General features: G+C 54.6%; 1 protein-coding gene across 1 annotated transcript in view; it reads left to right on the forward strand.

Annotated features, from left to right (window-relative positions):
* The window catches only part of MYOM3 (myomesin 3), a 57659-nt gene that overhangs the window by 4685 nt on the left and 33239 nt on the right, over positions 1–19735 (forward strand). Inside the window, exons 4-14 of the mRNA XM_054500429.1 lie at positions 174–333; positions 1332–1489; positions 8064–8159; positions 9804–9892; positions 12324–12368; positions 12822–12959; positions 14695–14856; positions 15483–15624; positions 16800–16999; positions 17672–17725; positions 18126–18253. Coding sequence (XP_054356404.1) covers positions 174–333; positions 1332–1489; positions 8064–8159; positions 9804–9892; positions 12324–12368; positions 12822–12959; positions 14695–14856; positions 15483–15624; positions 16800–16999; positions 17672–17725; positions 18126–18253 — 1372 coding nt within the window. The remainder of the gene's footprint in view (positions 1–173; positions 334–1331; positions 1490–8063; positions 8160–9803; positions 9893–12323; positions 12369–12821; positions 12960–14694; positions 14857–15482; positions 15625–16799; positions 17000–17671; positions 17726–18125; positions 18254–19735) is intronic.

A 19735-nucleotide genomic window follows, 5' to 3' on the forward strand; every position in this document is an offset into this window, starting at 1 on the left:
TGCAAGCAGGGCCCTTCCAGGCTGTTTTGGAGGCAAGGGAACATGCAAAATCATGCATGTTCTCCAAAAGTTTAAAGCATCCTGGCACTGCTGGGCACAGGGAATGGAACTGGCCAGGATGCCCCAGGCCCCCCCATCCCTGCCTGAGCCCCCGATGGCCTCTGTCACGGCAGGGAAGCCCAGCTGAGACGCCAGACCTCTGCCGTGGAGCTGGAGGAGCGAGGGCAGAAGCGGGTGGGCTTCGGCAATGACTGGGAGAGGACCGAGATCGCCTTCCTGCGGACCCACCGGCTGCTGCGCCAGAGGCGGGACTGGAAGATGCTGAGGCGGCGGGTAAGGGGGTGGGCTGTGGAGCCCCAGGGCCTGGGACCTGCGACGCACCACTTGCTGCTGCTATCCTCACCCCCTTTCCAAGAGGTGGGACATCCAGGGCAGAGTCCAGGCTTTGGGTTTGCAACTGATGCCCCTACACTCCAGCAGTGTGAGCCTGGACAAGCACATCCCTGTTACTGAGCCTCAGTGTTCTCATCTGTAAAATAGGGCTGGGCGCAGTGGCTCATGCCTGTAATCCCAGCACTTTGGGAGGCCGAGGTAGGTAGATCACCTGAGGTCAGGAGTTCGAGACCAGCCTGGCCAACATGGTGAAATCCTGTATCTACTAAAAATACAAAAATTACCTGGGCCTGTAATCCCAGCTACTCGGGAGGCTGAGGCAGGAGAATCGCTTGAACCCGAGAGGCAGAGCTTTCAGTGATCCAAGATCACACCACTGCACTCCAGCCTGGGCTACACAGTGAGACTCCATCTTAAAAAATAATAATAATAAAAATAAAGTAAAATAGACGTCATTGTAAAAATTCTCAGTGCTGAGGTGGGATTTAAATGAGACTGGGTTTGGAAAGTGACTTTCCTATTGCCTAGAACAGAGAAGACCCTCAGGAAATGCTAGCCCTGATGAGTATCAGGATTTGAGCCACTCTCCATACTCCCTCCCCAGCTCCCACTTACACAGGCTTTCTCAGTGCCGTGTCTTTCACCCCCACACCCCCACAGTGGGCGGGGGATTTTGTTATCATCTCCATTTTACCAATAAGGACACTGAGGACCTGCCTATGGTCCCACAGCTAGTCAATGCCTTGACCCCAGGCCAGCTGGCTCCAAAGTCCATGCCCTGCTCACAGTGCCACCCTGCTGAGCTGGTGGAGGGGACCGGGAACTCCAGCCCATGTGGGTCTAACTACAGAGTCTGGGTGTCAGTGGGGAGGTAATGGCAAAGATGGCAGAGAGGTGGTCCCTGGCTCACAGCATCATACACCTCCTCCCGCCTCCAGACAGAGGAGAAGGTCCAGGAAGCCAAGGAGCTGAGGGAGCTGTGTTCCGGCCGCGGGCCCTGGTTCTGGATCCCTCTTCGCTCCCACGCCGTCTGGGAGCACACCACGGTCCTGCTGACCTGCACTGTCCAGGCCTCGCCACCACCCCAGGTCACCTGGTAAGCCGCTGGGACAGGAGGGGGTTCTGGGCCTCTGGGGTCACAAGTGAGTTCCTCACATCCAATACTTCTGCCAGGACTTCTTGTTGCAGACCCGTGAACCCTGAGCTCTGTCCACCCACCGAATAGAGCAGCTGCTGGGGAACCAGGCCTGGGTTATTTTTTTAGAGGCGGGGCCTCACTCAGGCTGCAGTGTGCAGTGGAGTAATCATAGCTCACTGCAGTCTTGACTCCTGGGCTCAAGTGATCCTCCCATCTCAGCCTCCCAAGTAGCTGGGACCACGGGCACAAGCCACCACGCCCAGCTTAGGCCTGGGTTATTCTTAGCTGCCCCGCAGCCAGCCTAGGGCTGGAAGATTGGGCCCCGGGGGAGCCAGCCCTCATAAAAATATGATTCTGGTCTCATGAGAAGGCAGGTGCTGCAAGCTGGGCGTCTCCAGGGTTGAGGATGATGGTGAGAAGCAGGACAGGGGCCAAGCAGCAGAGAGGAGGTGGGTGGGGCAGGGAGAAGATGGGAAGGGAAGGGCCTACGGAGAAGGAGCTCACGCCTGGAGCGGGAGCCTTGTGTTCCCAGCCTCGCTTTCTCTCTCTCTACTCACTCAGTGTGAGGTCTCAGCCATGCCTCTTAAACTCCCTGGTCCTGACTCCATTTCCTATTCTGAAGAATGGATTGAAGACCTCCTGTCCAGCTTGTATGTGATGAGAATTTAATGCCACAACAACATGGAAACCTCAGGACTTGAAGAGGTCTGGGAAAGCAGGAGATGCCGTTCCTGGGAGGCGAACCATGGCAGAATCCCAGAGGCTAGGCCTCGCCTGGGGAGGGGCGAGGCAGGGGCAGGGGTCTCCTGCACAGGCACAGATTGGAGTGGGCTTGGCCGCGGCCCAGTCTCAGTCTCACCACAGAAGGAGACATGTCGTTCACATAACTGAGCTACTGTTTCCTGAGTTTCCCCTGGATCTAAGGCCCATTGCCCAGTACCCTGGGGGATGAGGAAGGGCTTTCAACAAATATTTACTGAGAGTGTCATCTGTCCCAGGACCTGGCTGAGGCACTGGGGCACAGAAATAACCAAACAAGCCCAGGCCCACCTCCAGCACTTTGGGAAGCCAAGGAGGGAGGACCACTTGAACTCAGGAGTTTGAGAACATCCTGGGCAGCTGGCAAGACCCCATCTCTACAAGAAATTTAAAAATTAGCTGGGCATGTGGTCTGCACCTGTAGTCCCAGCTACTTGGGAAACCCTGTCTCTACTAAAAATACAAAAATTAGCTGGGTGTGGTGGCGGGCACCTGTAATCCCAGCCACTTGGGAGGCTGAGACAGGAGAATTGCTTGAACCCGGGAGGCAGAGGTTGCAGTGAGCCGAGATTGTGCCACTGCACTTCAGCCTGGGTGACAGAACAGGATGCTGTCTTGAAAAAAGAAAAGAAATAACCAGACACAATCTCACCTTCAAGGAACTAACTCTTAGCCCAGAAAAGAAGCATCAACACACAAAGAAGTATATTCGTGGGTGATATTTGAGATCAAAGAGTCTGGGTGAAAAGGAAGAAGGAGCTACCTCAGCCCTTAGACTCCAGGAAGGCTTCTCAGAAGAGGTTGCCTATGAGCCAGATCTTGACAGGAAACAGCCTATGGTCTAGCAGGAGAGAGAATAGAGGCACAAATAATGGAAAACACAAAGGAAAACAGCAGCCTCTTATACTTGAATCCACGTTACACTGACCCAAAACTTCACTTGCATTTGAGCATCAGGGCCATTCATGAGATAGGAACTATTACGCCCATTTCACAGGTAAGGATATCAAGGCTCAGAGAGGTAGTGTGACTTATCTAAGGTCACACAGCCAATGTGAGTCAGAATTCAAACTCAGGTCTCCTGCTTCTAAGCGCATAACTCTTTCAGCTGGCCTAGAGAGTAGGAGAGTGATTATTACTGCTGTGGGATAATTAAGGAATCAGAGAGATGGAGGGGTTGAAGAGGAATTATTTAATTATTTAGGTGCACCAACCCAGTCGGATTAACATCCAAAGGACTGAGCCCCGAACAAAGAGTCAAGCTACCTTTTAAGCATTTTGTGGGGCAGGGAGAGATCTGTGCAGGGGGAAGCATATTACAGAAGCATGAAACAAAGACAGTTACTCAATTAAGACATGCATTACAACATTTCTTACTTTTCAAGGAAAAACATGTTTTACAACTTGAGTTTATCTGCCTAGTGACCTTGCAGCTGTACAGCCAGAGAAACAGGGTCTTCACAATGCCTGGGAAAGGGAGAGATAAGGCTCACTAGCCACAGAAAAACAGACAGTTAATTTTTAAAGGACTTCAGCTCTTTCTCTTCCTCAGGGGAAATTGGGTTTTCTTACATACAACTGAGTTTTTGCTTACACATTCTTTACTTTCTTTTAATTCCTGTTCTATTACAAGTGTTACTTTCCTTAAAGCACATATAATGCTTCAGAAGTCAGAGAAATAGGAATCACTCAGGCCAGGAGCAATCAAGAAAGGCATCTTGAGGGAGCTGGCCTCAGGGCTGGTCATTCCCAGCTGGCATTTATTCCAAAAAGTATGCCAAGTACCTTGCTGGGCACTGGGATGCTGTGGGGACTGGGCGGTCCCTGCACGCAAGTTGCTGGTTACACTAGGAGGACTGCTCCCAGCGCTGGCCAGGCCAAGCGGAGGTTAGCAACTCAGCTGTCCTCCCCGCAGCCAAGCTCTGCTCGGCCCTGGCACTGAGGACCACATCGAAGGCATTCTTGGAAGCCTCTTGGGAGTTGTTTCTACCCCTGCCAACGAGGTTGCCACAACAGGGAGCTGAGCATTCCTGACAAGTGGCAGAAGCCAAGCCCAGGTCCACCTCCAGCCTGGGCAACTCAGGTGGCCCTTGGCACTCCTGGCTTGGTGGATCTGGTTTTCCATCATCAATCACATCAGGCAGGGCCACATGTTGCCCCAGGACTGAACTCCAGAGGTTCTGTCCAGCCCCAGGGCTGGAGGAATATTCCAGCTCACCTGTTAGGCAAGTCTGTTCATTCAACGATTATCATTATTATTATTATTTAGAAATAAGGTCTCACTCTGTTGCCAGGCTGGAGTGCAGTGGTGCAATCACAGCTCACTGCAGCCTCAACTTCCTGGGCTCAAGTGATCCTCCTACCTCAGCCTCCCAAGTAGCTGGGACCACAGTCATGTGCCACCACACCTGGCTAACTTTTCAATTTTTTTGTAGACAGAGTCTCACTATGTTGCCCAGGCTGTCTCAAACTCCCGGCCTCAAGTAGTCCTCTCATCTCAGTCTCCCAAAGCTCTGGGAATACAGGCATGAGCCACTATGCCTGGTCTTATTTTCTTTTTTTAAGCAATCTTTTTTTTTTTTTTTTTTTTAAGATAGAGTCTCATTCTGTTGCCCAGGCTGGAGTGCAGTGGTGCAATCTCGGTTCACTGCAGTCTCTGCCTCCCGGGTTCAAGCAATGCTCCTGCCTCAGCCTCCAAAGTAGCTGGGATTACAGGCACCCACCACCATGCCCAGCTAAATTTTTTTGTGTATTTTTAGTAGAGATGGGGTTTCACCATTTTGGCCAGGCTAGTCTGGAACTCCTGACTTCAAGTGATCCACCCACCTCGGCCTCCCTAAAACATTCTTAAAAAGTAAAATCGAACACCAAAATATGTGAGGCCAAAAAAAAGGTTTAGATAAATAACAGAAATCTCACTCCCTTTGAGGTCCTTGCAGAGCCAGACCTTGCTCAGGCCTCTCACCTCCCCTGTCCCAGTCAAGCTTGTTTTGTCACTGGCTGCCACTTCGGGTGGTCCTTTGCTTGACTGCACAGGAGGACACTAAGGCCCAGAGAGAGGGAGGGGTGAGTGTTGAGGTCTCCGGCTGTCTCGGCCATGCCAGAGCCACAGCAGCTGCTTTTTCCAGGAAAAGCAGAGCTGGCCAGGCTGAGGTGTCTGGAATCTTCCTGACAGGTGTGTGGTAGGGGGCCTAACCCTGGCCCCCAGGCCTGGAGAGCTGGAGAGATTGGGCACCCAGATTAGGCATCACCCTCCCTGCAGGAGGTTTAGCCGAGCTCCTTTCAGGAGGGGGCCAGGCTGGGGGCTGCATTGTAGGGCATGGGTGTAGCTGTGTTTGGTTGCCCTGGAGACAAACAGGGCATGGGTGAGGCCAGGTCCAGGGAAGGAAGCGGGCTGAGGCTGGGGTGCCCTCTCTCTGGGAGGCCTCCTCTTCAACCTCAGCCACCCACCCAGGGCAGAGAGAAGCATCATCCCATGAGACTCCATTCCATGGCTTCAGGGACACAGAGCCCCAGAGAGGGGTATGGAGTTGCCTAAGGTCACACAGCAAGCTGTGTCAAAATCCAGGCCTCCTAAGTGTCACTCACCCTCACTCCTCAGCCCCTACTCCTTAGGCCTCCAGGACCCCCGGCCACCCCACTGTCCTGTCCACACAGCAGAGGGAACAAGACCCAAGTTCACAGAAAATAAGGGCAGCATCCAGGGCAGGGCGATCACTTGACTACCCTTGGGAATCACCAGAGGACATTAAGAAAAACAATTTTTTTTTTTTTTTTGAGACAGGGTCTTGCTCTATCACCCAGGCTGTGTAGTGCAGTGGCACAATCATGGTTTGCTACAGCCTCAGACTCCTGGCCTCAAGCAGTCCTCCTGCCTCAGCCTCCTGAGTAGCTAGGATGACAGGCACACCCCACCACACCCAGCTAATTATTTTAAAGAATATTTTGTAAAGATGGGGTCTTGCTATGTTGCCCAGGCTGATCTTAAACTCCTGGCCTCAAGCAATCCTCCAGCCTTGGCCTCCCAAAATGTTGGGATTACAGGCATGAGCCACCGCATCCGGCCTCACCAGGGGATTTTCAAAATACTGATGCCAGGGTATCAAAATACTGATCCCAGGGTCTCACCCCTCTGAAATTCTGATTTCGTTGATTTGGGATGCAGCCTGGACCTGGAGTTTTGTTTTGTTTTTAATCGCTTAAATAAGCTAGAAGCTTGTTTTCTTCCATCTAAATGTCTGGATGCAGACGGCACAGGCCTGCTGCACAGATTCCCCAGGGACTGAGCTTCTCCAGATCACTACTGGAGAGGCAGCCCTGAACTTCGGCATGTGAGACAGCTGCCGGCACCTGCCTGTTCCTGCCAAGGACAGAGGGAACGATGATGTGAAAAGGGGCAAAGCGTGTCATCAGGAGCAGCCACATGACTCTTGTCCCAGCTTGCTGTTGACAATGCTAAGTCATATGGCCACACCGAGCAGAAAGAGGCAAGGAGATACATCATATATGGGGTGGCCCATGGGTAAATTCTGTTTCCCCCTGAGAATGGCTATTGGAGAATAATTAGCAGTTTCCGATACAAATTCCCACAGCCTTATGTTCAAAAACTGAACGTGGAGATTTTTTTTCTTTTTTTTTTTTTTTTTTTTTTTTTTTTTAAGACGGAGTCTCGCTCTGTTGCCCAGGCTGGAGTGCAGTGGCGCGATCTCTGCTGACTGCCAGCTCCACCCCCCGGATTCACACCATTCTCCTGCCTCAGCCTCCCGAGTAGCTGGGACTACAGGCGCCTGCCACCACGCCTGACTAATGTTTTTGTATTTTTAGTAGAGACGGGTTTTCACAGTGTTCGCCAGGATGGCCTCGATCTCCTGACCTCATGATCCACCCACTTCGGCCTCCCAAAGTGCTGGGATTACAGGCATGAGCCACTGCGCCCTGCCTGGACATGGAGATTTTTGAAAGCTCCTCCGGCTATTGTAATGAGAGCCAAAATGAAGAATAGCCATCCTCGGGGGTTAGGAAGAGCGGCAGGGGTCTGGGTTTCCTTCCCTGGCAAGCCCCTTCGGAGGGAAGGGAAAAGCTGGGGACTGGTCCTAGGGTGCCCCTGGGGATGGCTTGGTAGGGGGAGGGGCAGCTGCCCTTAATTACAGGCTCCCTCTTCTCTGCCCCCAGAAGGGAAACAGACCCTTGAGCACCTGCAGTGAGTGGGCACAGGGGAAAGGCTTTATAAGCCCATCCCATTTAATTGTCACAGCAGCCCTGTGAGGCCAGTGTTCTTGTACCCCCATTTCACAAGTCAGGACAACTGAGGCTCAGAGTGGCATAAGTGCTGCTCCAATCACACAGGCAAGTAAGCAACACAAAACTGCAACTGGAAGCCAGGCGCAGTGGTTCACGCCTATAATCTCAGCACTTTGGGAGGCTGAGGCGGGCGGATCACCTGAGGTCAGGAATTCGAGACCAGCCTAGCCAACATGGGGAAACTCCATCTCTACTAAAAATACAAAAATTAGCCGGGCTTGGTGGAAGGCGTCTGTAATCCCAACTACTCAGGAGGCTGAGGCAGGGAGAACTGCTTGAACCCGAGAGGCGGAGGTTGCAGTGAGCTGAGATTGTACCACTGCGTTCCAGCCTAGGCGACAGAGCAAAACTCTGTCTCAAAAAAACAAAACAAAACAAACAAAAACCTGCAGCTGGAATCCCCATTCGAGAGGCTCCAGACCCCTCCCGCTTGGAACCACACTGCCTGCCACAGACCGCTGTGTCTCCACAGGTACAAAAATGACACACGGATTGATCCCCGCCTCTTTCCTGCCGGAAAATACCGAATCACCAACAACTACGGGCTGCTGTCCCTGGAGATTAGGAGGTGAGACTGGGGACCTGGAGAGACCTATGACCCCAGGCCCTGCCACCGCCGAGGCCAGAGCAGGATCCCAAACCCTTCCTCGGAGCTGTGGCCCAAGTTCACCTTCTTCAGAAGTCTCTGGGGTGCTGGTCAAAATACCGATTCCTGGGACGGGACAGACCCTCTCCCCACCCCCAGAGATTCAGATTAAGCAAGTCTGGAATGGAGCCCAGGAATTAATATTTAACACACACACCCACCATGTGATTCCGATGCCTTGAGATACACGGTGAGAAATTTGGACTCAAAGGCTGGCCATGAGGACTGGACGCTGAACTAGTCATGCTGGGAAGGCTCCTTGTGGGGGAGGGAAAATACCATAATACGCACACATATGCACCTGTGCAGGCACGTATGCACACATGCACATACACAGTGCTCACACATGTGCTTATGTACACAAACATACACATGTGAGGGGAAGCAGTGACATGGGAGAGAGTTCAGCCTTTCAGGAGATGGTGCGTCCTAAGCATGGTTTTGAGGGAAGAGGCAGGGCACCTGCGAGGAGGCCACATGGGAATATAAGAGTGCAGTCCTCCCCAAGTCCTGTGTCACTCATCATTCATATCAGCTGTCACGCACTGAGTTCCTTCCAGGTGCCAGGCCCTGTGCTGGGTGCTTTTCACATACGATCCATAATCCCTGCCACCATGCTTGAGGGAAGCACCCCATGTCACAGGTGATGAAACAGGCTCAGAAAGTTAAGGGTCTCGTACAGCTGCTATGCGGCAGGGCCTGGTGTGAGCCATTTCTCTCTATCTGGGTTGTTTCCCAAACACCAAACCCTCCACCTCAACCAACCCAAGCCTCAGAGACACAAAGATAAGCAGAACACTCATCTTACCCTTCAGAAGTGGGGAGACATAAATATCTGACCATATAAGGGAGGTGCCCCATGGACTCCACAGTCGAGGAAGGTGCGCAGGCCCAGGGGGACCTCCAGGGGCCGGCGGGACTGGCCCTGGAAGCAAGAGGGGCAAAAAGGAGGCACCAAGGGCCTCTGCTTGCTAATGGGGCCAGAGGTGCCACAGCCTACCACCTCCCCTCTGTCACCAGGGTACCCCTGGGATGGAGCGGGCCCAGGCTTCCACTGGGAACATGACAGGGTTGGCCTGGTTGGTGGTGAGACCCACACCTGAGACTGGGAACACCTGGGTGTCTGGCCCAGTTCTACCCAGATTGCAGTCTGCCTTGACCAAGTTTGTCTGCTGCTCTCTGAGAAAGGAGAAGGCTCCCGCTCCAGGATTCTTGTTTGAAGCTGAATTGAATTCCATTTGCTCTGTGACTCTGGGAAAGTCACTTAACCTCTCTGATCCTCCACAATCAGCAATAACTGCAATGTGGCATGTCATATTTTTAAAGCACTTTCTCCTGAGACGGTTTAGGTGGTGTCATGTCCCCAGTTTTTCAGAGGACATCAAAGCATGGAAAGGTGCAGTGGCCAACCTGAAAACACACAGCTTTTCAGAGATAGTGACCAAAGTCTCTTCCTGGCACCGTGAGGCTTTCCTTAGTTCCAGCCTTTCCCACCCACACAGGGGACTTGTGTTTCCCATGGAGCCCAGCAGTCTTGGGAGGAACTTCTCCCTCTCTCCTTTTCAGATGCACCATTGAGGACTCAGCAACTTACACTGTGCGAGTGAAGAATGCCTACGGCCAAGCCTCCTCCTTCGCCAAAGTCCTCATCCGCAGTAAGTCCTCCCATCCCCAACAGGCAGTCCGGGCCACAGCAAATTCAAGCTGGGCAGACAAGGACAGGGGTCTGCGTGAGACCTGAGGAAGGGCCATAGGCACAAGGCTGTTCAGCCTGGCATTGGGTGACCAGGGCAGCCCTGGAAACTCCCACTTCCCTGGGGGCCTTCACAGCAAGCGATAGTCTCCTCCATCAGCCTGGCATGGGCTGATGGTGGAAGGCGAGTGAGGCAGATCACCTGTCCCTGTGGGTTGGTGTCAAGAGCAACCGGGAGATGGGAAGGGAACTGACCTCTCCTGAGTCTTCACTGTGTGCCAGACACCCTTGATAGTACCTGATTCCATCCTGAGCCAGCCGGTGGCAGGGCTGGGACTTGAACTCAGCTCTCCGCAGAGTCATCACCGGCGTGATGGGCACCTTTGTGTGAACTGATGGATGAATTAGCGAAAGGGGCCCCTTTTCTGCAGGCAGGTGCAGCTCCCACTCCAGGGCACATGGCTTGGCAAAGGGAAAACAGACTGAATTTTAGCCTCCAAGTTGCTCTCTCAGGAGATACCTTTGCACAGAGCACAACCTACACAGTCGTTCAAAGCAAACACACCTGCCCGCCATGCCAAAGAGCATGCTTGGCCCACCGGATTGCGCTTAGGTTGGGATCCATTTCAGGGCCTCTGGGAGGGTGGTCTGGCCCCACCAACCCTGCTGAGGGGTCCTCAGGGGCAAAGGCCAAACCCCAGCAACTCCCCACCTGACCCCCACTGCCCCGTGTGGGTTCTTTTGCACATTTTCCCGTTGGGCTTGGGCCCCTCCTGGAGGTCACCCCATAGGCATCTAAAATCACAGCGTAAAGCAGGGAGGGAGACACTCAGGAGTCAGCCAGACCCGAGTTCACATCCTGGCTCTGCCGCCAACTGGCTGTGTAAATCTGGGAAGCCACCTCACTTCTCTGAGCCTCTATTTCATCATCTGTGAAAGGGAGAATCCTACAATCTTACCACCTCTCTCAGACGCCCGAGTTGATTAAATGAGATGATACGTATAAGCCTTGGCATGTGGTACCCATTCCCATGACCAGGGCAGGGCACTGCCCAAGGGGGTCACACCTTTGGGCCCAGAAGAATGCCGCGCCCTGTGTTCCAGGACCCCCGGGAGAGAGAAGCCCACATGTGCACACATATACACACACACACGCGCACTCATACACACACTCCTAAGGCAGCTGTCTTGGGCAGTAGACAGGTGGATCCCAGCCCACCCTCCCTGCCTCTCATCAGACCTTGTTAAACTGTCCTGCACAGCCCTCTCCACCCACTGTCCTGTTCCCTAAATAGCTCTTAGGAGGCAGATCCTGCTGCCAGGCCAAGCTCTTGTGCAGAAATTTGAGCTGTCCCCATAGGCCGTGCCCAGAGTCAAGCCCAAGGTCAGGGACTGGGGCCCTGCCTCCCTCTGCCCACCCATCCTTCCCACCACTCCTTCCAGATCCCTGTCCGTCTCTCCATCAAGGCTGGCAACTCCAGGGTGCACCAGGCTTGCTCTTGGCCCCAGACTCCAGCCAACCCCCTGCTTCTCCTATTCCACTCACCGCCACTACCACCCTCTTCTCTGCTCTCATCTCTGTAGCAACTTGGGTGCTACAGAGAACTCAGGAGCCCTGAGTTCCCATCCTGACTCTTCCACTGACCTGTGTGAACTCGGGCAGCCTCCTGCCCTTCTCTGGACCTTGCTCAGGAATGGCCTTTCCAGGGACCAGTGTCATGTCATAGCTTCAGGGTGTAGTCTGGACGGCTGTGTGTTGCTGGGGTGTTGTTCGGACAGCTGTGCCTGTTTTCTCAGCTGTTTGAGAGGATAATAATAGTACCAACGGACAGGGCTGCTGTGAAGACAGAATGAGTCAATCTGTTTATGTGTTTAATTGGCTCGTTCAATCCTCACAGCATGGGGCGAGCACTGTGTGAGTGAGAGCAGCTGTTACTATTCTCTGGTGGTCTGTGGCAACATTACCTTGGATTTCACCCTTCAGCCCCCAGACGCCTCTCAGTGCTGCCCCTCTCCCACCACTCTCCCTGATCCCACCAGAAATCCCCGCATCTCTGACCGGGCTTGACCGCTGTGAAGACACTGCATAATCCTGGTGGCAAGTTTGGGTAGGGAAAGGAAACCAGCATGTATTGAGAACCTGCCACGTGTCAGGCTATGGCTGGGGGCTTGATTCATGTGAACCCGCTCGTTCCTTGCCCCAGGTAGGAATTACTGTCCCATTTTACTGCTGAAGAAACTGAGGCACAGAGAGGTGAAAGAACTTTCCCAAAGCCACAAGGGGAAGCCACCAACAGACCAGGACTCGAACTCATCCAAAGCCCATGTCCCCAAAATAGCATAGGAATGTGGGGTCTGAACCTTCTCCAACTCCGTTTGCCTTTGGTTTTCAGCTTACCTGGGGAAGGATGCTGGCTTCGATTCAGAGATCTTCAAAAGTAAGTCAGCTGGGGGAGAACGGGACCTGGGATTCTTTGTTCAGGCTTTGCTCCCCCACCCCGCAATGGTCCCTGTTTAGAATATAGCCATCCTCTGCCCATAAAAGGATGTCCGCCGGGATTTGTCTATGAGCTGGTAACACCTGCACCTGACTTCTAAAGGCCGCAGGGTACCCCAGAGCTGTCCCCAGCTGCTGAGCTGTCCTCTGACCAAAACTGGGTTCAAAAGGCAAAGCCAGAAAAACCAATGGACTTGGCCTTGGGATGTTTGCTCTTTGGCTTCTCTGGCCCCTACCTAGATAAGTCTCTTTCCCTCCTACCCCAAGGCTAGGTCCTCTTCTCCCCGTCAAGACCCAGAAGAGAGGGGATGCCCCAGAAAGTTCCTCACTCCTAAGTCCCAGGCCAGGCTGGCTGCCTCAAAAACTTCTGCCCCAAATTTCATTCCCACCCCAGGATCGATGTTTGGCCCCAGCGTGGAATTCACCTCGGTGCTGAAGCCAGTCTTTGCTCGTGAGAAGGAACCCTTCTCCCTGTCATGCTTGTTTTCGGAAGATGTGTTAGATGCTGAGAGCATCCAGTGGTTCCGAGACGGTGAGGACCCCCAGTCCTGGCCCCCAGCCTCCAGAGCTAGCCCCTCCAAAGCTCCACTCAGAGCCAGAGAGGACCCCTAGCGGACAGAGACGCTCCCCAACCAGTACCAACTGAGCTAAAGTGCTGAAGAGACAGATTAGAGTGGGAGTGCAGCCAGGTGTGGTCAGATCATGCCACCCCACAAATGGCCACCAAGCATCTGTGGGGTGCCAGGCCCTGGGTTGGGGCTGGGGCGAAGGGTAAGGGCAGATGTGCATGAGCCCAGGGGGCTGTGTCCACCTGGGAGGAGGGAGGAAGCCATCAGCACAATTGTAGCTGCTGACACTGACCAGACACCTGCTCAGCTGTTTGCATGCATCATTACCTCCCTAAGAGTGAGTGAGGGAGGCCAGGCATGGTGGCTCACACCTGTAATCCTAGCACTCTGGCAGGCTGAGATGGGTGGTCAAGAGTTCAGGCCTGGCCAACATGGCGAAACCCCATCTCTACTAAAAATACAAAAAATTAGCCGGGCGAGGTGGTGGGTGCCTGTAATCCTAGCTACTCAGGAGGCTGAGGCAGGAGAATCGCTTGAACTCGGGAGGCAGTTATTGCAGTGAGCCGAGATGGCGCCATTGCACTCCAGCCCGGGGGACAAGAGCAAGACTCCGTTTCAAATAAATAAATAAATAAATAAAGTGAGTGAGGGCACTCAAAGCAATGGGAACAGAGCCCCAAGGTCGGGAGGCAGGAGGGCACCACAAGCGCTCGGGGCAGGCTGCAACAGTTGCATCAGGCTTTTCAGAGTCAGGGTGATGGTGCAGATAAACAGTTGCTGACCCGTGGGCTGGGAGGTCCCTGGGGATGTCTCAGGCGAGGCCTGGAGAAGCCTGGTCAGAGCCAAGGCAGGAAGACGTGGCCCAGTGAGGGAGGAGGAGGATGGCTGGACCTCCTACCCAATCCATGACCAAGCCTATAGCCTAAGGACCCAGAGTACAGTGCCCCTCCGGCACCCCCAGCTCTGAGCCCAGGGAGGCTGCATCTGCTGGGAGCAGGGAGTATGGGAGCCATCAGGATCCCTGACAGCTGCGATAACAAGGCTGAGACATTTTCCCAAACCTGTGGATCTTCCAGAATGGAGGTGCTGGCTAGAGGGCGGAGCCTTCGCATGGGGCAAGGAGAAGAGCTGGCCCCACAGTGTGGCCTCAGGGCAGGGCCCACCCCTGAGCCCCGGACTCCCCTTCTGAGTCCCCATCCACCTCCTAAGCTCCCATCCCGTGAGCCCTCACTCCCTTCCCTGACCCCTAACCCCTCAACAAGTCTTCCACCCGCCTCACCGAGGCCCCAGCTCTCTCAATGAGACCCAGGCCCTTTACTGAGCTCCCACCTCCCCCAAACGGGCCCTCCTTCTTTGAATCCCCTGAACCCATACAGGGACCCATCTCTCTTGCTCCTACTTCCTCAGAGAACCTACAACTCCTCACCTTGTCACCAGCTATGTCCCTAAACCCTCACTCCCTCATTGAGCCCCAGCCCTGCACTGGCCCTTCCCTACTTCCCAAGCCCTCTACAAAGGAGAGTTCTCCACTGCCTTGGCAAAGCCCTGGAGGCCACCACCCCCACCCAAGGCCTGAGCTGAGCCTCACCAGCCTCTCTCTCTGCCCAGCCAGGGTCTCCAGACCCCCCGATTTCCATGGTTCCCAGGTGAGACCAGGACCCCCCACAAACTCAGTGGCCCCCCGCTTCCCCTCCACAGGGAGGCTACTGAGGTCCTCGAGACGTCGGAAGATCCTCTACGCAGACTGCCAGGCATCCCTGAAGGTGTCCTGCACCTACAAGGAGGACGAGGGGCTCTACATGATCCAGGTGCCCTCGCCCTTTGGACCCCGGGAACAGAGCACCTACGTGCTTGTGAGAGGTGAGGGCATGGGTAGGTGCAGGGTGGCAGCAGGAGCCCAGAGACCAGGGCTCTGCCCCCTGTTTGCTGTGGAACCTTAGGCAAGGGCCCTGCTCTCTTGGGGTCTCAATCTCTCTGCCATAAAATCAGGGCTTTGGTTTGGGGTCTCCAAGACTCCCCATGGCATCCTATGACCCTCCAAAGGGATGTGGCCTGAGAGTTAGCCTGGTTGGAGCCAGGGAGGCGGGGAGCTGAGTGTGGGGCTGGAGTGATTCTGACCACTGCTTAGGGCCTGGGTTCGCATCCTGGCTTTGTCACGTCACCAGCTGGGTGACCTTGGGCAGGTCACTCACCTCCATGAGACTCAGTTTCCCCATCCAAAGAGGGGAAGGCTGCTCTGGGGCTGGAATTAATTATTCCACTTGTTCGGGTACTTGGTGTAAAATGGGCCCCCAAGAAATGGTACCGTCACCCTTCCCTCAGATACTGCTATGGGGGTGGGGGACTAATATTCAGGCCCCAGTCCTCAAGATCAAAACTGAGCCCCTGGAGGATGGATGAGAAGAGGATGCCAGGCGGGAGTGGGAAGGGCCTGTCACCAAATGGCCACTGACTAGAAGGGCTTCCCTCTCACCCCCGGGTTTCAGACGCTGAGGCCGAGAACCCCGGGGCCCCAGGCTCTCCGCTGAACGTCCGATGCCTGGATGTGAACAGAGACTGCCTCATCCTGACTTGGGCCCCGCCCAGTGACACCCGGGGCAACCCCATCACTGCCTACTCCATTGAGCGGTGAGTCGGCCTCGTGAGTGGCAGAGGCCCTAGGGGCAGAATTCTGTCTGGTGACGGGAGCCACAGCAAAGAGGCACCATGTCTGACCTCAGAGAACCCCCACACCCCCGCTCCTCAGAACAGGACAGGAGGCAGGCTGTGCTGTGTCATTTAGGGGCAATGGAGGGGCATCCACACCTCCAAGTCTTTGTCATGCTGATAACTGGAATTCTGCGCTGGAGTCGGCCACTGCCCTGTGGACCCTCTAGAGCTGACCCAGAGGGGCAAAATGGGGAGTGCTTAAACCCTGAGCACAGTGAATTCGTGGGCTGGTTTCCTTCCTGAATGACAGAGAGAGATGGAATAGCACTGACCCCAAGCGGGGGAGGCAAACAGGTAGAGAGGCCAGAACCTCCGGCCTTTTTCCAGTGTGGCCGGCTCTGAAGGCCCAGCTTGAGAAAATAGCTAATGCTGCCACGGACAGGCTCATGACCGTGCTACGGGCGTGCCTCATCTCTTTCCATCCTTATAATGACCCCTCTCTAAAGGGGAGGGGGACTATCTAATGCCCTCTTCTATGGATGGGGAAACCAAAGTATGTGGGGAGATGACTTTGCTCAAAGACACATTTGTCATAAGTGGTGGAGACAAGACTTGGACCCACATGTGACGACTGCCTCAACCAGCTGGTAACAATAAGGGTAACATGCACTGTCGTTCTGCCTGGGACAATGGTACCAAGAGGGTACAGAGAGCCCAGGCTTGGAGGGTCAACCTGGAATGCACGCCAACTTAGGGAGGGGACAAGCTCAGGTGAATCCTAACTTGTGACCTTGGGAAGATCTTGTCACTCTCTGAGCCACAGATCCTCCATGTGTGCAGTGAAGGTGACCACACGTGCCCCCTAGGACTGCCAGGGAGATAAAACAAGGGCTGGGTGTGGAGGGCACAGCATAGTCACAGGCTCATGATGATGCCCCATGAAAGGCACTGCTGCTGGTCAGTGTCAGGGATGGTGAAAAGGTCTCCCGGGGGCCTGAGGTTGGAGCCAGACTCTTCCATTGGAGAGAAGAACTTTAATTGGCAGAGATGAGCTGGGCAGGCTCCCCCAGTCAGAGAAAAGCCCTTGTAGAGGCTCACATTGGGAAGGTGTGCATTGTGGGCAGGGGCTGAAAGGGGGGGCCTGTCTCCAACAGGTGCCAGGGTGACTCTGGGGAATGGATCCCCTGCCATGAGGCCCCCGGAGGGACTTGTCGGTGCCCAATCCAAGGCCTCGTCGAAGGTCAGAGCTATCGGTTCCGGGTGAGAGCCATCAGCAGGGCAGGCAGCAGCGTCCCCTCCAAGGCCTCAGAGTTGGTTGTCATGGGCGACCATGATGCAGCCCGGAGGAAGACAGGTGGGTACAGAGGTCCTAAGCGACTTTCTAGAACATCAGTCAGGGAACCCTCAGGACTACCTCACACAGGAGACAATCCAGCCCTCAGGAGCCCCGAGTCTGGTGGAGGACGCACAGCCCAGCCCTCAGTAAACACTAGTCTGATGAAGGAGACAAAGGCCAGCCCTCGAGAACTTCCAGTCTGATGGAGGAGGCACAATCCGGTCCTTAGGAACCCCTAGCCTGAAAAGGAAGATACAGCTAGTCTAATGGGAGAAACCAAACCTGTCCATGGGAGAGACCAGTCTGAGGAAGCACCCTACCCCAGCACCTGTCAGATGTCCTTAAGCTCGAGTGTGGGGACACGGCCCTCTCAGCCCTCAGGAGCCACGCTGACTTGCGTGTGGTAGAAGCTCCACCGTGGCAGGGTGCCCAGCCCCAGGCACCTCCCTCCTCCTCTCTGTCTCCACTTGTCCCAAGAGAAAGAGCATCTACCAGGGCCTGAGAGCAGCAGGGCTCCACTTGGGACTCCTGAGAAAGCTGAGGCCAGAGGGCACCTGTCTGAGGTTGCACAGCGAGGGTTGCAAGGCCAGGACTGGGACGGGGCAGGACGCAGAGCCTGGTGTGGGGTAGGCCCTGGCCTAACTCCTCCTGTGCCATCCCCCACCCTCCCATGCTCCCTTCTCATCCTAGAGATCCCTTTTGATCTGGGAAACAAGATCACCATCAGCACAGACGATTTTGAAGGTACGCGGGATCCTCCCACACACCTGGGCCTCCTGTATAGTTCTGGAAACTCTGGGACGTGAGCTGGCAAAGAGGCAGAAGCTGTCCCTGTGCAGGGTGTGGGGGATGAGGGCAGGTGGGGCCTAGTTGGAGGCAGCCAGAGTGCTGGGGTCACTGTGGCCCATGTGGCTGTGGCCCTCCTGGAGGAGGGAACACATTGGGAAAAGTCCTGGCCAGGACAGGGGGAGACCTGGGTTCTGGCCCCGGCTCTGCCCAGCATTGCTGAGTGACCTGGAGCCAACTACTGCTCCTCTCTTGGGGATGGGTGGGGGTGTAGTTCCCTCCTCCGTGGAATGAGGCACTGAGATTAGGGGGTCTCTGAGGGTCCACCCATCTCGGCCCCGGGTGACTGTGATTCCAGATACTGTGACCATCCCCTCACCGCCGACCAATGTCCATGCTAGCGAGATCCGAGAGGCCTACGTGGTTCTGGCCTGGGAGGAGCCGAGCCCCCGGGGCAGAGCACCACTGACGTACTCGCTGGAGAAGGTAGGGGACCCCGAGGCCCCAGCCCCAGGCCAGCCTGAGAAACAGATGTGCTGTGGGACCCTGGGCAGTGTCCCCTGGGGAGGCTGTCAGAGAATAAGAGAATCCCCTGGCTGGAAGGGCCCAGGCATGGCCCTACACAGAGGCATGGGGATGGACTGAATAGCCTTTTGCAGCTACCTCTAGCCCTGGGAGGCCAGTCACTGCTGGTCGTTCCTGAGGCTGTTCATGGAAATACGCAAAATACAAGGCACAGACAACAATGACAATACGATCCACCACTTCCTGGGTACCTCCCTGCCCCCAATTCGGATGGCATCAGACCACACATTGGGGCCAAGCACTTCTTCTTGGTGGGACTATGTTGGGAGGGAAATGAGGCTGGTACCCTCCAACCAGGGACAGGCACCAGCAGCACTTGCAGAGCCTATGGAGTGATTAGCACTAGGAGGTGGTTCTCGTTGGGGACCGAGTGGGGGCAGGGGAGACCCCAGCGGGGATGAGGCAGGTCTTGTGGAGTGAACTTCACAGTGGAGGGGAGGCAGTATGGCAGAGTAGAAGACAGCATGGATGTCAAAATCTATTCAAATCGTTCCTTCTGCTGTGTGATCCTGAGTGAGTGTCTTAACCTCTCTGAGCCTCAGTTTCCTCCAGCATAGAACAGAGAACCTGCCCTGTGAAGATGAAATAAAACACAGCCCACAGCCAAAGCCAGCAACCCCCAGGATCTGTCAGTGCTTCCCAAGGAGGTGTTCTTGACTATCTCCCTGAAGTCAGAGACTAAGTTTATCTTCTCATTACTTTCTGTGCCCAGCACAATGCCTGGCACAAACTAGGTGGACAGAAAAGGTTTAGGGAATAAATGAATTTAAAATTTCCAGGGAGGAATCTCTGGCTCTGGTTATCCAAATGGGCCTCTCTTTTCACACTCATGGGTAATCCTTTTTCTCCGACATAGGAAAGCTGTAGATAATTGAGGATTTGTTTTGCAAGGTGGTAGTGCATCATGGTGAAGATGTTGGCGTCAGACTGTTTGGGTTCAAATTCTATCTCTGCTACTTACCAGCTGTGTGACCTTGGGGAAGTTGCTTAGTTTCTCTGTGCCTCTGTTTCCTCTTCCATAAAATGATAATAATCATACACAGCTTGTAGGGTTAATGTGAGGATCAAATTAATTAGTGCACATAAAGACTTAGAATGGAGCCTGGCACACAGTAGGAGCTCAGCAGTGTTCATGGTTTCTTATGGCAATTTCTTGTCCTACCTGGTCTAGGCCACTGGCAGCTGGATGGGCCTGTGGCGGGAAGACCACAGAGGATGGAATCAGTGGGTCCCCTGGTGCTTCTAGGTCTTAATTATCTTGCCCAGACTCAGCAGAAAGGGTCTCTGGGTACCTCACTCATCTGTATCACCCCAGGCTCTCCACCTTCCATCTGCCCAGAGACTTGGGGTTTCTGGCTGCCTTCTGGGTCCCTGACGCTGTGG

This window comes from Pongo pygmaeus, chromosome 1, assembly GCF_028885625.2.
Source record: "Pongo pygmaeus isolate AG05252 chromosome 1, NHGRI_mPonPyg2-v2.0_pri, whole genome shotgun sequence".
In the NCBI taxonomy this organism is placed as follows: Eukaryota; Metazoa; Chordata; class Mammalia; order Primates; family Hominidae; genus Pongo; species Pongo pygmaeus.